The 25,185-nt window shown below is 35.3% G+C and overlaps 1 protein-coding gene across 11 annotated transcripts in view; it reads left to right on the top strand.

Moving 5' to 3' along the window:
• Positions 1–25,185, top strand: part of MKLN1 (muskelin 1) — a 377,184-nt gene that overhangs the window by 177,662 nt on the left and 174,337 nt on the right. For all 11 annotated transcript variants that reach the window (XR_012470079.1, XM_074193675.1, XM_074193674.1 and 8 more), the window contains 2 exons: positions 7,567–7,709; positions 8,576–8,664. Coding sequence is in view for 10 of the 11 variants with exons in the window: in XM_074193675.1 (XP_074049776.1) it covers positions 7,567–7,709; positions 8,576–8,664 (232 nt within the window). In the remaining variant the exon portion in view is untranslated. The remainder of the gene's footprint in view (positions 1–7,566; positions 7,710–8,575; positions 8,665–25,185) is intronic.

The following is a 25,185-nucleotide window of genomic DNA, read 5'->3' as shown; positions in this document are numbered from 1 at the left end:
ACAGCTAGGTGATTAATAAGTGTCTGAGTTCAGATTTGAACTCAGGTCAGGGCAGGTGCTTTATCCACTGCGCCACCTAGCTGCCTCAGTAGTTCATTTCTGACTGGTTAATTTTCTTCTTCTGATACTGAGATATTTAAATAATCTATTTCTTATGTTAATCTGAGATTTATATATTTTGTTTTAGGTTTTTTTTTTTTTTTGCAAGGCAAACGGGGTTAAGTGGCTTGCCCAAGGCCACACAGCTAGGTAATTATTAAGTGTCTGAGACCGCATTTGAACCCAGGTACTCCTGACTTCAGGGCTGGTGCTTTATCCACTGCACCACCTAGCCGCCCCTGAGATTTATATTTTTATAGGCATTTCTCAATTTCATCCAATTTAGTTTTTTTGGCATGTAATTGGACAAGACAGTTCATGTAAATATATATTTTATTTTCCTCCTATTACATGATAAAACAAAAAGAACTGCTATACATATTTTTGTATATTCCTTTCCCCTTTTTTATGTAATCTCTTTGGGATACAAACCTATTAGTGATATAATTGGATTAAAGGATATATAGTTTTATTGCCCTTTGGGCATAATTTCAAATAAATTTCAAATAAATAAATTTCAAATAAATTACTCTCCAGAAAAGATGGATCTGTTTACAGCTCTACTAGCAGTGCATCAGTATCCCACTTTTCCCACATACCCTCAAACATAGATCATTTTCCTTTTTTGTCAATTTAGACAATCTGACAGATGCTAGTTACATTACCTCAGAGTTCCTTAATTCTTTCAGTACTGAAAAAACATTTCCTTTGGTCCCAATACTGAATATTTTGGGCCAAATTTGGCCAAAAAATGAATTTCATAAGGAATCACTTATAGTTGCAGTTTATGTTAATTTCTTCCCAACTATCCTATAAATGAACCTAAAAGAACTAAACAATAAATAAAACTTACAGAAAAGATATAGTTTTTAAACATGACAGTTAATTTTCATTTTTCACTTCAGTAGTGATTGAAAGCATTCATTCAGTGATTATAGATAGCATTGATTTCTTCATCTGAAAACTGCTGGTCTGTTCATATCTTTTGACTCTTTTATCAATTTGGGGGATCGTGAGCAAGATCGTCTTTGATAGTTTCCTTTACTTCCTCATAACTTTCTGTGATGCTTCTCTATAAGATTTTTATAGTAAAGTTTATATTTTGAACCAGTATTGTTCTTTTCTGCCATATTTCTTTACTGGGCAAGAAGCTTAGGATTTTCCTGATGATGGTGCTTTAAAGGCCCTTTTGGTTGTGTCACTCACTGTATTTAATTTATATCTAGTAGAAGTAACTTCTGCAAAAAAAATGTTTAGTGTTATCCATTTATTTTACTACTGCCCATTTTTCTCTTTCAGCTTGGCACTGCTATTTTATATCTTTTTAAAATTTTTATTTTAGTTTTGTATAAATGTTAATTAGCCTTTGCTCTAATAAAGCAGTGGTCTGACTATACAGACCAATGATTCAAAAATGATTACTGTCTCATAACAAGTCATTTCCCATTAAAATATAGTCTTTTTCATTTTGTGTGTGTCTGTGTGCATGTATTTTGTTTTTTGTTCACATTTCTAGCTCCAGGTTCTCCTCTTTCTTCTTTTAAAACTCATATACCTTAATATTCTTAATAGCTAATACTAATGATAACTAGCCCAGCACTTTAAAGTTTGCAAAACACTTTACTTTTTAAAAAATCTCATTTAAAAAAATGAGAACAGCCATGTGAGATAGGTGTTTTATTATATTGTTACCATTATACAGATGAGAATACTGATCAGGGTCATGCAACTTGTTAGTGTCTTCAGGCCAAATGTGAACCTAGGACTTCCTGACTTCAAGGAATACTTTATCTACTCTCCAACTTAACTGCCTTCTTGAATTGTTATTCCTGCATATGAATTTTGTTAATTATAAGAAGTAAACCTTTTTTAAAAATTTGATATTGTAGTAAATCTTTAGAACAATATAGATAAAATCATTTTTTTTACTACTGTAGAGCAAGCTGGCAATGAGCATTACATACTAATCTAACTTATATCTTATTTCTGTAAAAACTGCTTATATTGGGGCCAGCCAGGTGGCGCAGTGGATAGAGCACCGGTCCTGGAGTCAGGAGTACCTGAGTTCAAATCCGGCCTCAAACACTTAATAATTACCTAGCTGTGTGGCCTTGGGCAAGCCACTTAACCCCATTTGTCTTGCAAAAAAAAACCCCAAACCTAATTAAAAAGAACTGCTTATATTTCTGCATCTTGGCTTTTTAACATCAATATGTTTAGCCAATTTTGTTATTGTTTTTTACGAAAATTTTTAATCCCGTCCCTTGCTCAAAGTTTGTTGTTGCTTTCCTGTTAGTTTTATGTGAACTGAAATACTGTGTTTATTGAAATACTGTGTTTATTATGTAGTAAGCATTTGATAAGTGTTTGTCTCTTTTTATATTCTCTTAGCACTTTTAGGTGTTGATTGGTCTACTTGTTATCAATGTAACATTTATTTATGTAACATAATTTATGCTATGTATACTGAAGAAATTTTAGTCTAATTCTTGTGTTCATTTTCAGTTCTTTTGAGTTATTCCCAACTCTTTGTGTCTTCTTTTTGAGATATTGTTTGCAAAAATACTAGGGTGGTTTACCATTTCCATCTCTAACTCATTTAACAGATGATGAAACTCAGGCAAACAGGGTTAAGTGACTTGTCGAGGGTCACACAGTTAGTGTCTGAGGGCAGGTTTTAATTTGGGAAGGTGAGTCTTTCTGTCCAGGCCAGGTACTCTTATTTATTTTACCACCTAATTGTCCTGTTCTTCTAGAAACAATATTTCATTCATATCTCTTCACTGAATATTAAATTTATATCTTTTAGCTTCTCAAAGAAGTTCAAGAAATTCATTTCAGAGACTTGTTAGAGCCTGACAACTGAAAAAGTTTTTTTTGAAATATCTGTTATTCTTGCCCATTTTCAAATAATTAAAGCTTCATCTTACGACCATTAAAATTGAAGCTGGCAACTTTAGTAGATTCTCAACAATACATGCTGGGGACAGGTCAAACTGTCTTTTATGTTAAGCAGATGTAATTTTAGTAATATATTGAGGAACATTGGTCCATTGCTTTGTTGTTGCATTTATTTCCAGGTACAAATCCTTCTAATAATGTGAATATTGAATTTAAGATATAATTTTTAAAAGACCATCTTTGTTGTAACTATTATTAGTAGCTGTAACAACAGCTTCTCTCCTAATAGAATATAAAGTTCTTGAAAGTAGAGGTTTTCATCCTTTGTACTGTATCTCTAGCATCTAAGATATTATCTTGCTTATAATAAAAACTTGTTGATGGTTTTGAGTGCAGTGCATTTCTGCAAGTTGTTTATTTTGAGTATGTGGTCATGCATGAGTCCACAAGACTACATGGGTATGTGCATATATGTTCAATCTTCTTTTTGCCTTGCTGACGTGAAAATCATCAGGAGACCCTTTATCCCCCTTTTTTCTATATGTTTATACATTCTTTTTCTTTTCTAATCCAACTATTGAAAATAGTGTATTATTACCTCTTTTTAAGTATTCTCTTCTTTTTTCTTTCCTTTCCTCTGATAAAACAAAATAGAACAAAACCCTATTATCAGTCTTTCATTTTTCTTATTAAAAATCTTATTTAAATACATTTCCCAATTATATGTTAACAATTTTTACATTACTTTTTTTTCAACTTTTGAATTAGAAGATTTCTTTCTTTTTCACTAACTCCCCCATTGAGAAGGCAAGCAATTTGATATAGATTATATGTGTATGTTTAGTTAGGCAAAACATAGTTCCATGTAAGCCTGTGAAAGAAAATAGACCAAAAAATACAAGAAAAATTTTAAGAAGTAAAAGAAAAGTGTCGCTGCTCTGCATTCAGGCTTTACCAGTTCTTTCTCTGAAGATGAACAGCATCTTTCCCCTAAGTTCTACAGAATTTTATTGTATCATATTGCTGAGAATGGTTAAGTTATTCATAGTAGATCATCATACAATATTGCTTTTACTGTGTACAGTTTTCTCCTGATTCTGCTCATTTCACTTTTGCATCAGTGCATGTAACTCTTTCCATTTTTTTCAGAGAGCATCTTTTTCATCATTTTTTAAAGCACAGTAGTATTTAACCAAGCAACATTTTCAGCTATTCTCCAGTTAATGGACATCGCCTCAATTTACAGTTCTTTGCCACTTTATTTTTTATTTTTTATTTTTTCAAGGCAGTGGGGTTAAGTGGTTTGCTCAAGGCCATACAGCTAGGTAATTATTAAGTGTCTGAGCCCGGATTTGAACTCAGTTACTCCTGACTCCAGGACCGGTGCTCTATCCACTGCGCCACCTTGCCGCCCTCTTTGCCACTTCTAAAAGAAATGCTGTAAATTAGTCCTTTTTTCCTTTTTGTTTTTTATTTCTTTGGGATGTAGTAGTAATATTGCTTGGCCAAAGAGTATATATAATTTTATAGCCTTTTGGGCATAGTTCCAAATTGCTTTCTAAAATAGGTGAATCAGTATACAACTTCACCAATAGTACATCACTGTTTTGATTTTCTCACATTCCCTCCAACATTTTCAATTTAAGAGTTGTTTTAATTTGTATATATCTCTCATAAACAGTGATTTAAAGCATTTTTTGATTCGATTTTAGATAACTTTGATTGCTTTGTCTAAAAACTGCCTGTTCATATCCTTTGACTATCAATTTAGGAATGGCCCTTATTTCTAGAAATTGGACTCATTTTTCTATGTTTGAGACATGAAGTTTTAATCTGAGAAACTCATCAATTTTTTTCATAGTATTGATTACTAAATATGTATTTCCCTCCATCCTATTTCTCCTCTATTTATTCTGCTCTCCCCATTTAACTTGTCCATTCGCAAAAATGTTTTGCATTTGATTTTTACCTCCTCCAGATTGGTCTCCTTTCTATCAGCTTCCTCCTATTCTCTCGCCCACTCCTCCACTTTCTCTTATTTCCTTTCCTTCCTACTTTCCTCTATGGTAAGATAGATTTCTCCCTCCTTCTAAGTGTGTTTATTGTTCCTTCTTTGATTCAGTTCCCATGAGAGTAAGGTTCATGGATTCTCCTTGAGTGGGATATTCCCTCTTAAGAGCTAATATTCCTAGTGAAGTCCTCTCAGGATTAAAAATCATTAAAACAAAGACAGACTATTATTCTTAGACTATTCTTAGACAAAAGAGGGAGAGAGACCTTGTATTCCAAGCCAGGCATCCTCCCAATTTTGTTGGGGGGGGGGGATAGTAGACTATTTCCAGAAAGACCTTGCATTTTTAGTTAGTCACTTATTTGATGATTAAACTATCCTTTTATTTTTAAAGGTTTTGCAAGGCAGTGGGGTTAAGTAGCTTGCCCAAGGCCACACAGCTAGGTAATTAGTAATTGTCTGAGGCCGAATTTGAACTCAGGTACTCCTGACTCCAGGGCCATTGCTCTATCCACTGTGCCACCTAATTAAACTATCTTAACTGGGAGAACAGTAGACTGTTCTCATGAGAAAAACCTTGCATTGCAATGACGCTCATAAGACTCCTTTTGTTTGATGATAAGTAGATTGTTACTTCAATAAGATAGTTATAATCCTGAAGGTTATTCTCACCATCTGGATGGTGAGTAGTATTTTATGAAAATCTTTCATTCTTTTCTTTGTTGCTGGAGTAGATTTTCACAAGTAGAATGTAACTCTGAAGATTAACCAATGAGTTTAAAGAGAGGGATGATAGGAAGGAAATGGGGATTGTGTTAGGCCATATCATTTTGCTTGACTGTCTATTTGGGGCAGGCCAATAATTCTTTTTTTTTTTTTAGTTTTTTTCAAGGCATTGGGGTTAAATAATTTGCCCAAGATCACAAAGTTAGGTAATTATTAAGTGAGGTCAGATTTGAACTTCAAGGCTGGTGCTCTATCTCCTGTGCCACCTAGCTGCCCCCCAGTTCAATAATTCTTAAATTATCTCTTCTGGATCCATTTTCCAGGTCATTTGTTTTTTTCCTGAGATATTTCGCATTTTTTCCATTTTGTTTTTTTGTTGCTTCTTGATATCTCATGGAATCATTAGCTTTCACTTAACCAATCCTGATTTTTATGTAATTTTGTTTTCAATGAGCTTTTGTACCTCTTTTTTCCATTTAACCAATTCCCCTTTTCAAGGTATTCTTCACTTCATTGAATTTTTTTGGCATTTTTATCATCTAGCTTATTCTGTTTTTTAAGGAGTTACTTCTATATTTTTGGTACCTCCTTTCCTTAGCTATTGACTTTTTTCTTTTTTAAAAAATTTATTTATTTGAGGCATTGGGGTTAAGTGACTTGCCCAAGGTCACACAACTAGGTAATTATTAAGTGTCTGAGGCTGGAACCTATTGACCGACCCTCAGGATTTTCTTGCATCTTTTCTCTCTCATTTTGGTAGCCAACTTTTTCTCTACTTCTGTTATTTTGACTTCTAAAATCCTTTTTTGAGCTCTTCTGTGGTCTGATACCAATTCATTTTTTTCTTAGATTGTTTGGATGCAGGATTTTGACTTTCTTGTCTTCTTTTGAGTATGTGTTTTGATCTGCCTTGTCACCATAGTAGCTTTCTATGGTCAGAATTTTTTTTCTGTTATTGGCTCATTTTTTTCAACCTATCTTTATCTTTAACTTTGCTAACATGGGGCTTTGCTTCTGAAGTGGAGGAAACACTGTCCCAGCTATCAGATTTTTTTTGTACAGCTGTTTTCAGAGATAATTCTGAGGACCTGTAAGTTTTTGGCTCTTGCAAGATGGTATGATTTAAAGAGAGGTGTGTTTACTATTCTCTTGTACTATACCCTGGTGTGTGAGTGACCACACTGTTTTGTACCCTGGAATTGTGACTTAGGCCCCTGTTCACCTGTGGCAAGTGGTAGTGCTGTGGTAGCACTCCTCCTTGCACTAAGACTAAGACTCTGGACTGCCATCTAGAGCCAAGTATAGGACAATGCAAAAGAATTCTGCTCCTGCTGCCAGCACAGGGACCTGTGTAACTCCCACTGTCCAAATCTTTTTACTGTCAGTGGATTGAGACGTCTGGTATGCATTCATTCTCTCTGAGGCCTGATTCTGGTTTGCTAGGCCAGGTCTGCTTTGGCATGACCAACTGAGCACCTCTCTTATACTGGTACAACAGATTTTCCTGTCAAATTACCTGGAAAAATTGTTACATTGTCTTTTTGAGGATTCTGTTGCTTCAGATTTTCTTTAGAGTCATTATTTAAAGGTTTTTGGAGGCTTTGGGGGGAAGAACTCAGGTAAATCCCTGCCTTTACTCTGCTGTCTTGACTATTCCCCTTTCCCCACACTTCCCTGTCATCCTCCTTTTGATTCTCTAACTCTTGAAGATAGTGAAAACTTTAATATTTTTGACGTACTATATAACTTCAAGATATGCAGATAAACAATTTTGTTACAATAATTGATTTTGAATCCTTAAGTTTAATATTGTTTTTTCTTACATTTAGTACCTGATACTCAAGCTTGAAAGGCCTGCTATAGTCCAGAGTATCACATTTGGAAAATATGAGAAGACTCATGTCTGTAATTTAAAGAAGTTTAAAGTTTTTGGTGGAATGAATGAAGAAAATATGACAGAGCTATTATCCAGGTAAGTTGTAATTTGGGAAAGTAAATAACTGACTATACAATGCAGTTAATCTAACACTTTTTTAAAATAACTGTTAATATTAAGCTCTGTTTTAAGATACATTTTTATGAATTAGATATAAATGAGACACATTTCCTACCTTTTTTCTTAGTAACTGATAGTATCTTCCCATGTATCATGTAGTTTTTAAGCCTATAGATTGAATTGCATACATAAAAGCAAGTGAACCTAAGGTACACATATTTGAATGTTGCATTTGTGTTCTTTTTTTAAAATTTTTTTCCCCTTTAAGGCAATGAGGTTAAGTGACTTGCCCAAGGTCACATAGTTAGGTAATTATTAAGTGTCTGAGGCCAGATTTGAACTCAGGCACTCCTGACTCCAGGGCCAGTGCTTTATCCACTATGCCACCTAGCTGCCCCTACATTTGTATTCTTAAGCTCATGATACTGTCAGCAATAATTTTGTGTGATACTAAATTAGATTTTGACAGTCACAGCCCAATTAGAAATTGTGACAATGCACCTGAGATTTCAAAAATCTTTTTAAAAAGTCATCATATACTGGCTGAGTGGGTTCACATAGAATTTATTGATACCATAAATGGGAGAAAAGGAGGCATAGTGATATTAAGAAATTTGCCCATTGTCATACAAGGTCAGCAGCAAAACTGGATATAAAAGCAAAACTGGATATAGAATTAGAAGTCGAGTTATAGTCCCATGCTTTAACGACTAGTTCCACATTGCCTCTTGCACTTAAAACTTTTAATAAAGTAAATCTGTCATCCTAATACTTTTTCTTTGTGTTTAGTCATGTTGAGCAATGAGATCAGATTTGTTAACCTTATTTGTTTTTTTCCACAGTGGCTTAAAGAATGATTATAACAAAGAAACATTCACCTTGAAGCATAAAATTGATGAACAGATGTTTCCATGTCGATTCATTAAAATAGGTAAATTTTTTAGCACTTTGGAATAAAAATAAAATTAAAATAAATTCTTTCTACTTTTTCCTATATTGAGAATGACAAATTTTGTTTTATTCAAATAGAACATTCCTTCATATAAGGTTCTTATTGGAAATTTTCTTATAAGATCACTTGAGCTGTAATAATTCAGTAGTGCTGATTGTGGGTTATAAAAGTAAACATTTCTACCAAAAATATATGTCATGTATGGAAATTAAATGCCAGTGACTGCCTGAAGGTCCACATAATTGTTTAGCCAGTTCTTTTTGGTGTGGAAATATTGACATTTGGTTGCCTTAAAATTAGATCTATTTTAAAAATATTTTCAACTAATTTGAGTTTGTTAGGTATGTTAAATATCTTAGTTGTAAATTTCTGAGCTTTTTGCTGCTAAAGTGAAATGATGGTTAATCAAATTACCCCCAAATAAAAATAAAGTGATTTTTGTTCAGGGGGCAATACTTTATTTATATTTTTTATATAGTAGTTATTCTTTCCTTCTAAAAAATTTTACTTCAGTGAATGAAAAAGACCTTTTTTAAAAAAAAGGAATATACAAGAGACTTCTCAAGACCATATCTTGAGGGAAAACAACACTCACAACAATGCCCCATTTGTTTTAATTTTTCCTCTCCGATTAGCTTAGACACATATTAATTAGAAAAAAAATCTTGATTTTCTGGGGAAGGATTTTGCATTTGCAATGCTAACCATTTTTCTAGTTGCAGAGGCAATGTGGTGTAGTGAAAGGAGCAATGAACTCAGAGTCAGAAAAATCTCAGTTCAAGTCCTTGGTTGGCTGCTTACTGATTGTATGAGTATGTGCAAGTCATTTAACTTCCCTGACTTTTTACATGGGATAATAATCTCACAGGATTAGTATGAGAAAGAGACTTTGTGATGTAGAGGAATTTATTCTTAGACTATGTGGTTGTAATTGTAATTGTATTTTGTAATTTATTCATTGTATTATTTATTATTAACAATATCAGTAATTTAATTAATAGAAATAATTTTAATAATATTAATGATATTATAATAAGTAGTAGTAATCAACAGCCATATTTTAGTTCCGTATTTAAAATCTTCTTAATAATTGTAGCTGTTTCAAAAATGGGATGAATTTCCTAGGTAGAAGATAAGCTCCCTGTTACTGAAGTGTCCTATCAGAAACTGGACTATACTCATCAGAACCGTTTGAGAGGATGTGCATGTTAGGTGAGAATGAACTGAATGGCTTCCAAGGCAGGCCATATGGAACTCAAAGGTTCACTGAGTCTGTGAAACTAAACCTAGGCTATTTATCACTAGATATATTTGATAACAAGCTATGAAATATTTGCAGTGCCTTCTGAAACTGTATTTCTCTAATAGAGACAAGAATTTTTCCATGTCATGGAATACTGTGGACATGTTTTCCTGCATTGTGTTAATAAACCTGTTGAATAAGAATAACAGCTTCATCCATGAGCAATATTGAAATATTAATATACTTATACTAATTAATGTCTCTTCATTACAATTTCTTTTCTATTTGAATTATTCCTGACCCTGTTTTCTATTTCATACTTACTAATAGATAATTACCCTAATTTAACGAGGGAGCAATTTTTTTCAACAGCTAGTTTACTCAATGCCTAGATTATATTTCTAGTCTTAAGTTGAAATTTTATTGGGCTTATATATTTCATCCTTTTTTATTACATAGGGTCTCTTTGAATTATTATATTTGCTTTTCTATTAAGCATATTTTCTGACTCACTGTTTTAGACTTTGCAGATGCTTCATCTTGCCTCATTTTGAAGAGGTTGATTAAAGAATAAATTGTCAAAGGCATTTACTTAATTTCTGTTTTTGAAAAATTCAAAAAGAGTCATCTTTCTGTTCTAGATTGGTTAACCAGAGTGTATTTTACTGATTTATCATTTTGTGCCCAAGACATGTCCAGGTAAAATATTTAAAAGAATAGTAAGGGACCAGGAACCAATAAGATAACCAGAATGACTACAAGATAATCCTCTTGATGCACATGAACGTTCTGCATCCATCTTTGTAGGTGAATTTTATGTTGATCCTCTTTGCTTTCCTATCCTTGTACAATAATCCATAATGTAGGGGTAGGGTAATGCTGTTTTTAAAGTATTTTTTTATCCTCTAATGATCGAAAACTGAAAGCATGTAAGCCACAAATGTCATTTTGTTTTTAGGTTAGTACTGTTGCTGAATATTCTATTTCAGTTTCTTAAATTATTCTTATTAGTTATTTTGAATTCTTCACTTTTTAAAGTCTACCAGCTTGCTGTTTACAGCAGAGTGGCAATTCATTAAGCCTGAGTTAATAGTTTATATTTTGGGGGGGTGAATAGTTAAACTGTTTCTGTGAACAAAAAAGAATTTATGGAATGCTTTTCTTTCTTGAACTACTGTGCTGTTTTTGTTTGTTTTTAAATGTTGTAGACCAGCTTAAATCAAGCCTTCTCCAAAGAAACACAACTTATAAATATGAACAGCACTGCTGGAGGGGTTTTAGTAGCAGGTAGTCTCTCAGATCATTCACATTTGACTTTGGAATGTTGTGATGTTAATTTTAGCAGTAGATTTATTCCAAGGCAGTGGGGTTAAGTGGCTTGCCCAAGACCACACAGGTAGTGTCTGAGGCCGGATTTGAACTCAGGTACTCCTAGGACTCCAGGCACCCCCTAGATTGATTGATTGATTGATTCATTCATTCATTCTTATATAACTTGTATTATTATACTAATTCTTTACATGTTAAATAAGTTTATATACCAACTTACTCCACAGAGGGAGAAGGGACCTCATGTTTAGTGAGCATTAGGGAAAACTTTTTGGTAACTAAAACTATAGTGAGGTTAATCATTATGATAAGAGCATACTCTTATGCAGTCCTTTAAGTTTTTCACAACATTTTCCTCTCAGAAACTCACCAATTTAAGAATTATTGAGGAAATTGAGGTGAAGAAAAGTTAAATGAATTATGAATTATCTGTGCCTAAGACATGTCTGTGGTAGCCCATTAACTGTTAGGTTTGGATCCAGCTTTTTTTTTTTTTTTAGGTTTTTGCAAGGCAAATGGGGTTAAGTGGCTTGCCCAAGGCCACACAACTAGGTAATTATTAAGTGTCTGAGACCAGATTTGAACCCAGCTACTCTTGACTCCAGGGCCGGTGCTTTATCCACTGCGCCACCTAGCTGCCCCTTGGATCCAGTTTTTAATGACTCAAGTTCAGTACTCTGTATGCTCTGCGAAATCATACAAAGGAAAAACCTATAAGAACCAGCAGTTTTGTTAATTTTTTTTTATAAACTAGAATAATATGTTAAGTGGTAGGGATAATTTCAGATGATCCTTCTAGTTCGAAGATCTGAGTCTATGTTACACTAAGCTAGCTTTTGTGCTTTGCTTAGTTTGTAATTCTGATTGTCTTTGTATGTCTTTTGGCAGTTGAAAATTTATTTGCTCAGGTTTCTACTTGCATGAGTATACATCTAAATCACCAACTCAGCATCCCTTATCTCAGTCTTTCATTTCATTTCACCAAGGATTCAATAATTCCCTACAAATTTTATCAGTGCGGCTCAATACTCTTGGGTGGAAGTCCCTAATTTATGATTCCTGTTTGGCTTGGTTGATCTTGGAGACAAAAGATATAAGCATTTGCTCCTGTCAAAGGAACCTACTCTTTAGCACCTATAGCAGCAAATTTGAGGTTTTGAAGAACTAAATATAGCCTGTCTCTACAAAAAAGTTTGGGGATCTTTCATAAAGGAGATATAGGGGAAATAAGTTGAAGAGCTAGCTTATTATGCTGAATAATGGAGGCAAAATGAATAGAGAACATTTCAAGGCCTGCGGTCCTCTTTGCTTTATCCAAAATATTTTCTTAACTATTCATATTTAATTTAATTTAATTTAATTTAATTTAATTTAAATATTAGTTTCAAAGAGAGAAGCTTAAATGCCAACAAAATTATGAAACTGTTACTTAGATTGAGAATTTGTTTTCATTAGTAGAGCAGAAATCTTGCAGTTTGTGTTTGGTGAATAGATTCATTTAGTTTTATGTACTGAAATGATTTCTTTATAAGAAGAGATATCTTTTTAGATCACACAGGAAATTCTTAAATGAGAAGGTGGAGAAAGTGTCTATATTTGGTTTCTATAAGTGTATTTTATGGAAAATTGATGACCTCTAATAACACCTTTTTTATCCTTTGAATGGATCAGTAGAGGAGGAACAGTACAAGTTTTCCTTCAACCTTTTTTGGTTGTCTTCCAAAAGGTAACATGATTGGCACAGGTGATATAATATGTGGTGATCTGACTAGGGCTACTTATTTATTTATTTATTTACTCACCCACTCATTTATGTATTTATTTATAATATTTAATATTTATTTATTCTCATTTTGTACAAGTAATTTTCTTTATACATTAATAAAATATTCTTGTTTAAGAGTAAACAAAATACCCCCTCCCCCCAAACAATATAGACTCACTTGAGTGATAAAGGGGAGACAAAAAACAATTAAAATTAAAAAAAAATAATGGTAATAATTGTAGGTATGGCCAGGTGGCACAATGGACAGAGGACCAACCCTGGAGCCACGAGCACCTGAGCCCATATCCGGCCCCATACACCCAACAATCACCCAGCCGTGTGACATGCAAGCCACCCCAACCCCACTGCCCTGCAAAAAACCAAAAAAAAAAAGACCCAAAATAAAATAAAATAGTAATAATAGTGGGGGTGGCTGGGTGGCGGACAGAGCATTGCCCCCTGAGGCAGGAGCACCTGGGTCCAAATCTGGCCTCAAGACACCCAATGATCACCCTGCTATGCGTCCCCAGGTGGGCCACCCAGCCCTATCTGCCCTGTACCCCCCTCCCCAAATAATAATAATAATAAAAAATGTGCTTCAGTCTTTGTTACAACACCAACAACTCTGTTGCAGGTGGATCACATTCTTTAGGATAAGTCCATCACAAAAATTACTTCCATATTTTTCCACCATTGCCATTGCTGATCGCAACTCCCTCCTTTCTTATTTCTCCACTACCATGTACTATATTTTCTCTCTTTTTCACTCTGACTCTGCTGTAGGGTCGCTGAATGGCGCAGCAGACAGATCCCTGGCTCTGGGGCCAAGAGACCCCGAGCCCCCCCCCCCCCCCCCCCCCCCCCCCATGTCCCTTAGGCTCAGCATCCACCTGGCCCTATGGTCCTGGACAGGCCATCTAATCTGAGCCCCTTGCAAGAAGTAAAAAAGAAAGTGTGTTATATCTGGCCACTCTCCCCCCATGGTCCATCCTCTCCTCCATCACTCACATCACCCCCCTTTCCCCTGTCCCCCCCTCCCCTTCTTACTCCAGATGTCTATACCCCATCGAGTATATATGCTGTTTCCTCTCCTAGCCACCTCTGATGACAGCGAAGATTCCCTCATTCTCCCTTGCCTTCCCCCCTTCCATATATTTGCAATAGCTCATTGTAATAAAAGGAAATCTTATTATATGAAATATCTTGGCCTATTCCCCCTCTCCTTTTTCTTTCTCCTGTTACATTTTCCTTTCTTCTATTGACTCCATTTTTACTCCATATTTTATCTTCAAATTCAGCTTTCTTCTGTGCTTCAACTATAAAAGCTCCCTCTACCTGCTCTATTAACTGAGAAGGTTCATATGAGTATTATCAGTATCATTTTTCTATGCAGGAATACATGCAGTTCATCATCATTAAGTCCCTCATATTTTCCCCTTCTCCTCCAATCTCCATGCTTCACCCGAGTTCTGTATCTGAAGATCAAACCTTCTGTTCAGCTCTGGCCATTCCAACAGGAAAATTTGAAATTCCCCTGGTTGATTGAAAGTCCATCTTCTTCCCTGGAAGAGGACATTCAGTCTTGCTGGGTAGTTGATTCTCAGTTGCATTCTAAGCTCTTTTGCCTTCTGGTATATTAGATTCCAAGCCCTACGAGCTTCCAGTGTAGTTGCTGCTAAGTCCTGTGTGATCCTGACTGCAGCTCCACGATATTTGAACTGTGTCCTTCTGGTTGCTTGTAATATTTTTTCTTTGACTTGGGAGTTCTGGAATTTGGCTATAATATTCCTAGGGGTTGGTTTTCTGGGATCTCTCTCGGGGGGATCGATGGATTCTCTCCATTTCTATTTTTCCCTCTGCTTCTAGGATATCAGGGCAGTTTTGCTGTAGTAATTCTTTGAAAATGATGTCAAGGCTCTTTTCCTGATCATGAATTTCAGGTATTCCAATAATTTTAAAATTATCTTTCCTAAATCTGTTTTCCATGTCAGTTGTTTTTTCAATGAGATATTTCACATTTTCTTCTAATTTTTCATTTTTTTGGTTTTGAAGTAATGAGTCCTGCTTTCTCGTAAAATCAGCAGTCTCCCTGAGTTCTATCTTTGTCTGAAGGATTTGTTTTCCTCAGAGAACTTTCTTATCTCTTTTTCCATCTGGCCAATTTTGCTTTTTAAAGCATTCTTCTCCTCAATAACTTTTTGAACTGTTTTATCCATTTGACCTAAGCTGGTTTTTAGCATGCTATTTTCTTCAGCATTTTTTTTTTTGGATTTCCTTGACTAAGCTGCTGACTTCATTTTCATGTTTTTCCTGCATATTTCTCATTTCTTTTCCCAGTTTTTCTTCTCACTCCCTCATTTGATTTTCAAAGTCTTTTTTGAGTTCTGTCATAGCCTGAGGCCAGTTTCTGTTTTTCTTGGAGTCTTTAGATGCAGGAGCTTGTGTTTTCTCATCTTCATACTGAGTATATTGATCCTTCTTTGGATCACAGATAATTTATTTCTCAATGATGTTCCTCTTATTTCTCTGCTTGCTCATTTTCCCAGCCTAAGCCTGTTTTTGGGGTGCTTCCTGAGCTTTTGGGACACTCCCACAAGAGTCTCAGTGTGTGAGGCTCTGTCCTCCCTCCTGGTCTGTGAATGACCATAAGCGCCCCCCTCTGCCATGGGGCTGAGGTGGGAGGGCCCTACTGTTCTATGGGGGGGCCTAGACTGAGATCAGGATCTGAATGTGGTCAGAGCCCCAGAGTCCTGTTCCAGGGGCAGAGGACAGAGCTCTGCAGTCTCTCTCTTTACTCCCCTCCCTCAGCTCAATGGGCTCATGCCCTGGGGGCTCCTGCTTACAACCCCAAGGAGCAGAGCCTTTCTGCACTTTTCCTCCTCCAGGAGAACTGCCTCACTGGGTCTCTTTGTTGGTTCTGTCTCTCAAAAATTTAGTTAAAGTCCTTAATTTCGAAGATTTATGAGAGAGCGCCTAAAACATTATTCACTGTTGTCGCCATCTTGACCCTGTCCCCCTAGGGTTATTTATAAAAGAGGTCTAGTAAGTGTTAGTTTTAAGTAATCTGTTTTGTAAATAGTTCTTGTATTAATTGTAAAAAATTGAGGATAATTTCATGAACTTTTAAAGAACTCTTATTTTATAGCACAAGTTCTTAATTTTGAGTAAGAAGACCTAGATTCAAATTCTGATTCAGCTGAATGAGACCATGGACATTTATTTTATTTTTCTAATCCTCTATTTCCTCTACCATTTTGAGTTTGTGAAGATCAAATGAAATAATTTTTGTACATCTTAAAAATATCCAAATATCAGCTAATAATATTATAATTTTTATTGGTGAGTATATTATTAGTGGGTGTCTGGAATACATAGATTACATTTATTTTTTAATGGATCATATTTGCATATGCTTAATTATACATTTCCTCAAATTGTTTTGTCACTACTTGAAGTGTGTGAGTCTTTTTCACACAGGCAGAATTAGAGTGAGAGAGAACCTTGGTCACCTTGTAGTCAGGAAACCTGAGCTTATTTCCCATTTCTTATTGGCCATCCTTCCTCCTTGGCATCACATTCATGGACAGATCTCTGAGTTTCTGGAGGCTTCTGTTTCCATGTATATAAATGTAATTGATTATCTTGTGCTCCCACTTCCCTACTCTGTTTTATGGAAGTCACTTTGTGAATCTTAAGACACTGTAAATATAAAAGCTGTCCTGTTAGATTGTTGTGATAACCCTTAAGCATATCAGCTGTGTCATAAACATCCAAAGCATGTTGCTTGGTGCTAGGCATAGTCACTGCTAAAGTAATACTTAAAAAAAATTTGTATCAGTAAATTTGAAATAAGCAATGAATTCAGCAAATGTATACAGAACATAAAATAAAAAGTATATAGACAACAAGCTTGGACAAATGATTAGAATGTGGTCCCTGGTATTGGAGATAGTTGATGCATGACTTCCTTGACTAATGTATATATCAGTTCTAGATTATATCATCTTTCCTCTCAAAAAACTACTTCTACTTCTTTCTTCTTCATTTTAGTATATTTAGAATCATCATTCTTTCAGGCATCCCAACTTTATAACATCTGAATCAACTTTAATTCTTTTTTTTTTTTTAAGTTTTTGCAAGGCAATGAGGTCAAGTGGCTTGCCCAAGGCCACACAGCTAGGTCATTATTAAGTGTCTGAGACTGGTTTTGAACTCAGGTACCCCCTGAGTCCAGGGCAGGTGCTCTCTCCACTGCACCACCTAGCTGCCCCTCACGTTTAATTCTTCACTCTTATCTTGCTTCCCATATTTTTGCTAAGTCTTGTCAAGTCTGTTCCATATACTAAATTTGAGAGTGGTTGTCACAACAGGATCGCCCTAACTTAAATGCTCACCTGAATGATTCCTCTAGTCACCTGTTGGGTTCACTGTTCTCCAAACTTCAAGTAACTACTTTTTCAAGCCCAGCTGTGACCATACTACCTAGTAGACTCCAGTGTTTCCCTGCTATTTCTAGGATAAAATACAAATGTCTATAATTATTCGAAATCTGACTTCAACTATCTTTCCAAGTTGTTGACACATTGTTCCCTTGCACTCATTCCATTATTTCAGCCAGAGTGGCTGTTCCTGAAGTAAAATATTCCATCTTTTTGACTCCATGCCTTTTCATAGTTGGACACCCATGTGTATGTGTGTGTGCGCTTGTGTGCGCGCGTGTGTGTGTGTGTACACGTGTGTACGTACACACCATCTTTTGGTTAGCGGGAATAGGTTTATTTCAATTCACTTAAACTATGTTCTGGGAGCAGTGTTATGTGCTAGAGTTACAAAGATGAAAATCATTTTGTCAGAAACATCACTTGCCCTTAAGGACATTGCATTCTTCTTTATGCAACTTGTACACAGATCAGCAATTAAAAGATGAATACAAAATAAATACAAAATAATTGGTAGTGGAGTGACATGGGAAGATGAAGGCTAACAGGGCAATCAGGAAGGTTCTCTTTTTTTCATTATACCTATTCATCTATGTTGAAGTCCCTGAAACACAGATAATAGCACCACCACTATTCCCTGAAGGACCAATGGTTTCTTCATATAATCCTGTAACTTTTACATCCTGTACATAGCCCTTCTGCGAAACTTCAGAGAGCCTACTGGTCCAGTTTATGTCCCAGAAATCCTGGCAGTCCATCTTACTTCCTAGGGCTTAGTGAATAATCTCCACAGATTTGGATCTGCCATGGTCCACAGCCGAGAATGGCCCCCTTCCTCTTGGAACTCAGGAGAGAAAACATCTGCAGTTTAGAGCAGAATGAATTCCTTTCTAAAATTGAACTTCAAATTCCTCACCCTGAAAGGCATGGAGAAGAGGTGATCCAAGGGGTTTAAGCGGTGGGGGGGATAACTATAAACTCGAAGGGAATTGAGGTCTTATCCAGAAACAATGGAATCCTCTTTTGGAATCCTGAGCCAAGTCTTTAGTCTTTTTTGTTTTAAATAAAAAGAAAGGTTTTTGCTAGTGCAGTCGCTCTCTCTCTCTCTCTCTCTCTCTCTCTCTCTCTCTCTCTTTCATTTTTAAAAATTTATTTATTGTTATTAAAGATATTATTTGAATTTTACAATTTTTCCCAATCTTTTTTAAAAAAGGTTTTATTTATTTTGAGTTTTACAGTTTCCCCCCATTCTTGCTTCCTTCCCACCACCCCCACAGAAGGCATTCTGTTAGTCTTTACATTATAACTTTAAAAAAAATTAAATTTTTTTCCAATTATATACAATAGTAGTTTCTACCTATCATTTTTTGGTAAGGTTTTGAATGTTACAGTTTTCCCCCCACACTCCCTTCCCTCCCCCCATCCCCCCACAGAAGGCAGTCTGATAATCTTTACATTATTTCCATGGTATACATCAATCAGAATTGAGTGTGTTGAGAGAAAATCATATCCTTGAGGACAAAATAAAATATTAGAGATAGCAAAAGTATGTGATACATAAAACAACTTTTTTTTTTTAATTGAGGATAATAGTCTTTGGTCTTTGTTTTAACTCCACAGTTACAGATACCCTAAAATTATCCCTGATTATTGCACTGATGGAACGAGCAAGTCCATTAAGGTTGATTATTACCCCCATGTTGCTGTTACAGTGTTCTTTTGGTTCTCATCTAGTTCAGCATCAGTTCTTGCAAATCCCTCCAGGCTTCTCGGAATTCCCATCCCTTCTGATTTCCAATAGAGCAATAGTGTTCCATTTACCACAATTTGTTCAGCCATTACCCAATTAATGGATATTCACTTGATTTCCAATTCTTTGCCACCACAAAGCTGCTATGAATATTTTTGCACAAGTGATGTTTTTACCCTTTTCCATGATCTCTTCAGGGTGTAGACTGTAGTAATAGTAATAGTAATAGTAGTAATAGTAATATTGCTGGATCAAAGGGTATGCACGTTTTTATCACCCTTTGGGCATAATTCCAAATTTCTCTCCAGAAAGTTTGGATGAGTTCACAACTCCACCAGAAATACATTAGTGTCCCAGATTTCCCACATCCCTTCCAACACTGATCATTGTCCTTTCTGGTCATATTGGCCAATCTGAGAGGTGTGAGGTGGACCTTCAGAGATGCTTTAATTTGCATGTCTTTAATAAGTAATGGTTTGGAGCAATTTTTCATATGACTATTAATAGTTTTGATTTCTTCATCTGTAAATTGCTTCTCCATATCGTTTGATCATTTGTCAGTTGGGAAATGGCTTGTGTTTTTTTTTTTTTTTTTTTTTAATAAATTTGACTCTGTTCTCTGTCTATTTTAGAAATGAGTTCTTTGGCAGAAATGCTAGTTGTAAAAATTGGTTCCCAATTTACTACATTTCTTTTGATCTTGGTTGCAGTGGTTTGGTTTGTGCAAAAGCTTTTTAATTGAATGTAATCAAAATTATCTAGTTTGTTTTTAATGATGTTCTCCATCTCTTCCTTGATCATAAACTGCTTTGCTTTCCATAGATCTGATAGGTAAACTACTCCTTGATCTCCTAGTTTGCTTATAATATTGTATTTATGTCTAAATCCTGTACCAAATTTGATTTTCTCTTGGTATAGGGTGTGAGATATTGGTCTAATTCAGGTTTCTGCCATACTAACTTTCAATTTCCCCAATAGTTTTATCCCAGAAACTGGGCTTTTGGGGTTTATCAAATAGCACCTAGTCTGTTCCACTGATCCACCACTCTAATTCTTAGCCATAACTTACTTCTGATAGAAATCTTTTACTTTTAGATTGCATAATATGGAGTTAGATAGGAAGTAAAGAAAAGAAAGCGTGTAATTAATTGTTGGACTATGTAGTGTAAGAAAAATAAAGCAGAATTTTCAGTGTAAAACTTGGAATCCATACAACCTGGGTTATTTCTCCAAAGAAAACACATAAGTAACTTACATAAGTACTTAGTTGAAAATAGAAATTTAGAAAGTAATGGACTTATTTTTTTGTTTTTATGCAGTGAATTTTATTTTACCTCATGAAATAATTCTTGATGATAGAATAACTTTTCTAATGTTATTTTTATTCAACTCTTTTTAAAAATACCTTCATTTCTAAATTTGTCTTAATAGTTCTGTACAATGAATACATTGTATTCTGTACAATACATTGTAAGAGAGTATTTTTTTTTTTAAAAAGAGAAAGAAGGGAATTTAGGAAAAATCTAATGTGTATCAGTTGTGCTGACTGAACATATACAATATATTCTGCAAAACAAGGAAAAGTGCAAAAAAAGGAAGGAATTTTATCTTTTAACTTTTTCCTGAGGCTACATTTGCTGACTTATTTTTAATAAGCAATTTTTCCAAGAATACAGTTAAATAAAATGAGCAAAATTGGGGTGTCACACATAAATACAGTTAAGTCTTAATTATATGAGAATTCATGTACCAGGAGCAACCTTTTGCTTCCTGAAATACTTTATGTAGTATTCTACAGGCTGTATACATTTTCTGCATTTCAGCTTTATAAGTTGGTGAGTACAAGAGATGTCCCCATTTTATGATGAGGAAACTGAGATTGAGAGAAAGAAATTTGATTGTACTATTATATAATTATATAATAGCCAATTATTTTTCTGTAACCTAAGCTTTTCTTTCCTTTTTCTTTTCTTCTTTTTTTTTTGCAAGGCAATGGGTTTAAATGACTTACCTGTGATTATGCAACTAGGGCCAGTGCTCTATCCACTATACCACCTAGCTGCCCCTTTTTCCTATTCATTAAAAATCTAGGTCTTGTTAAAGTCAATCTTTGAAGATATGACTGATGATGATGATCTATAGCCCTCAATAAGCATGTTGGTCAATCTTGGGTGGATCCCATCTAATTAAGAGATCTAACTTCTCTTTGGAGTATAAACTCCAAATTCAGCCTGAAAGAATCCTTTCCATGGGAAGAGGAACCCCTGTCCATGTGCCTCTCCGATAGCATTTAGGATGACATAGCTTACGAAAACTTAAATGAGGCATAGTAGCCTGGGTGGAGATGGAGTACCCTATCCAGATCCCTATAGGTTGCTGATCAAGCCACATCCTTAGCATGGCTGTCCATCAATCAGGGTTGTTTTTTGCTTCTCAGGAGAATTCCCTTTTAGGAGGATTATTTAAGACTTTCAGGGTCTTCATTGGTTGTCTTTGGGTACCGAGAGAAACCATTGACTATCAAATTTATTGATTGCTGGCTAGCCTAATTAATAAACTGATTATTACCCAGAAGTTCTGTCTTTTGGGGTTTTTTATTTGTTTCTTCCTATGTTTATGAAATGAGACCAAATATATGATTGAGCTTTCAAATTCATCATAGGTAGGCTTCAAATAATAAACAATAGATTTATAAATGTGCTGAACATGTAGAGGCCCAATTGGATACATACTTCTTCCACTCTCTACTTTTTCCATTCTCCATGTTTCCTACTTGAGGCAGCAGTGAAAGAACTGACCCATTCTTTCCTATCATCTTCTTTTTCTTAGGTATCAGCGGGATCATTCATGTTCATGCTTTACCCTTATGTTCCCATTGCTGCTTTTAAAACTGAGTGCTTTTTATTTTTTATTTTAATTAATTTTTTTGGTTTTTCTAACAACATGCAACAGTAGTATTCACCAACTTTTTTTCAAGGTTTTGAGTTTTATGATTTTCTCCCTCCCTTCCTTCCCCCTTCCCTAAGAAAACAATCTAATATAGATTCAAATTGTGCAATTATGTTAAACATAGCTCCTTATTAATCATGTTGTAAAAGAAGAATCAAGTCGAAACAGAAGAAAAAAAATTAGAGAGGAACAAAGGACATAATGTCTAAAACAACTTTTAAAAATTGAAGATAGTAAGCTTTGGGTCAGTATTTAAACTCCCAAGTTCCCTCTCTGGAGATGGATGTCATTTTTCCATGATAGTCTTACAGAATTGCCTTTGATGGTTGAACAAGTTCACCATAGTTGATCTTCATCCAGTGATGTTGTTACTGTATATAATGTTCTTCTGGTTCTGTTCCTTTTACTTGACATCAGTTCATGCAAGTCTTTCCAGGCTTTTCTGAAGTTTTGTCCTTCATGAGTTTTTTTTTTTTTTTTTTAGATTTTTTTGCAAGGCAAATGGGGTTAAGTGGCTTGCCCAAGGCCACACAGATAGGTAATTAAGTGTCTGAGACTGGATTTGAACCCAGGTACCACTGACTCCAGGGTCACCACTAACTCAAAGACATGAGAGATAGGAAATGGAATGTTAGGGACCTGGAACATAGATTGGGTAAAGGAGAGCAGAAGATAGGTTTAAATTAGGTACAAAACAGTAAGTTTGTATTTTATTCTTGTTGTCGTTGTTGGTTCTTCCTTCTGGAAGAAGACCATGACATCAGGGAAGTGATGCTACGACAAGCGTGTGAATTAGATCTGAGTCTGGAGCCATCTGGGTCTAGTGATCAGATTTGAAACGGGATGACTGGAGATGGCTCTGGATGCAAGACAAGGTTAGGTGTCTTGCCCAGGATCACCTAGCTAGTAAATATCAAGTGTCTGAGGATGAGTTTGAACTCATGTCCTCCTGACTCCAGGACTAGTGCTCTTATCTACTACATCACCTAGTTGCTACTATAAAGGAGTTCTACTATAATAATAAATTATCAGTGAGATTTTATCCTAGAAGTATAGAAAACACTTGCTTTTTGAGCAGAAAGTGTTTTCTCATGCTTAGTTCATTGCTTTAAGAATATACATTTTGGGGAAGGCTAGGTGGCACAGTGGATAGGGTACCAGCCCTGGAGTCAGGGGTACCTGAGTTCAAATCCGGCCTCAGACACTTAATAATTACCTAGCTGTGTGCCCTTGAGCAAGCCACTTAACCCCCCTACTGCCTTACACAAAACCTAAAAAAGAAAAAAAAAGAATATACATTTTATAAATTGTTCGGATAATAATTGACAAAAGAAGAGGTTGGATACAGGGAGCCCAATTAGAAGGTTTTTGCAGTTGTACTGGTGAGAGTTGATGAGGGTCTGAATTAGAATAATTGTAGTGAGATAATAGCGATTGATTAGGGAGGAGCAAAGTAAGAATGAAGAATAAAGGCTAGCTCCCAGAAAGATGGTGTGATATTCTTCACAAACAATAGAGGACTTCAGGGAAAGACAGAGAGTTCTATTTTGAACATGATAAATTTTTTTTTTTTTAGGTTTTTGCAAGGCAAATGGGGTTATGTGGATTGCCCAAGGCCACACAGCTAGGTAATTATTAAGTGTCTGAGACCGGATTTGAACCCAGGTAATCCTGACTCCAAGGCCGGTGCTTTATCCACTATGCCACTTAGCCGCCCTGAACATGATAAATTTGAAATGTTCATGGATGTTTGGGGGCAGTTAAGTGGTATAAATGGATTGCACACCTAGAATCAGAAAGACCTGAATTTAAATTTGTTCTTAAAAAAAACTAGTAGTGTGATTCTGGGCAAGTCAACAACCTGTTTGCCTTAATTTCCTCATCTGTAAAATGAATGGAGAAGAAAAGAGCAAACCCCTCCTATACTTTTGCTGTGAAAACCTCAAATGTGATGATTGAGGATAACAACAAGTGGGACATTCAGTTCAAAATGTCCAGTAGGCAGATGGTGATGGAAGGATTGGAACTAAGGAGATTAGAGTTGGACATAATTTCCTGGCAATTGTTTGCATAGTGATGATATTCAAAGCTATAGGAGATGATCCAGAATCACTTAAGTATTTGAAAGTATGTAGGATTTGGGGTTAAGAATAGAACCTTAATGGTCAACAGCTCAACTTCATTTTTCAATAAAAAACTGACACCAACAGAGGTTTTGTGATTTTTCTGCAGTTATCTGGTAGTAAGTAGGAAATGCAAAGATTCAAATCCAGTTTTCTTGACTCTTTTGACTACACCATATTGTTTGTTAGCATTTTACAGAAATTTTACATAAAAGTTAAATGACTTTCTCAAAAATACAGAACTAATGAATGTGTGATCCTCACCTTATATAAGCATATTAAAGTATCCTTCAGTTGTCACTTTTCCTAACCCAGTGTATTAGCCTATTTAGATTTATTTTTTAGCCTATTTGTTACTTATTATTATTTAGCCTATTTATATTTAGACATTTACTGTATCATAACTGTATCTTAACACCATAGTGTCTCTCACATCTTATTCCTTTCTTCCTTTCATTTGATTATCATCCTAGTTCATGCTTTTATCAGCTTGTGCTTTAAGTTCTGGTTTTGCCTCTTCATTGGTCTTCTTGCCTCAGGTTTATCTTCTCCTCTCCAGTTCCTTCTCTACATAAATACAATTCTTATTAAAGAACAGATCTGAGTGTATTTCCCCCTGACTTCAGTTTTCCTTATTACAAATGGTATCAAAACTCCTCTCCTCATTTAATTCTGATTCCTAACACAACCTGACTCCAGCCTGCTTTTTCACCATTGCTATACAGACCTCTTTATGCATGCTACAATCCAGCTAATCTGTTTTTCCTGCTTTCTCAGACTCTCAGTTTTGAACTTTAGCAGTGACTATCCCTTGTGCCTAGAATTTATTACTTTTTCACTTCTGCCTCTTAAGATTTATTGTTTCCTTCAAAACTCAGCTGAAACATTATCCTCTGTCTGAA

This window comes from Macrotis lagotis, chromosome 7, assembly GCF_037893015.1.
Source record: "Macrotis lagotis isolate mMagLag1 chromosome 7, bilby.v1.9.chrom.fasta, whole genome shotgun sequence".
Classification (NCBI taxonomy): Eukaryota; Metazoa; Chordata; class Mammalia; order Peramelemorphia; family Peramelidae; genus Macrotis; species Macrotis lagotis.
The sequence above is the reverse complement of the archived record's forward strand: the minus strand, read 5'-3'. Positions and strand labels throughout refer to the sequence as shown.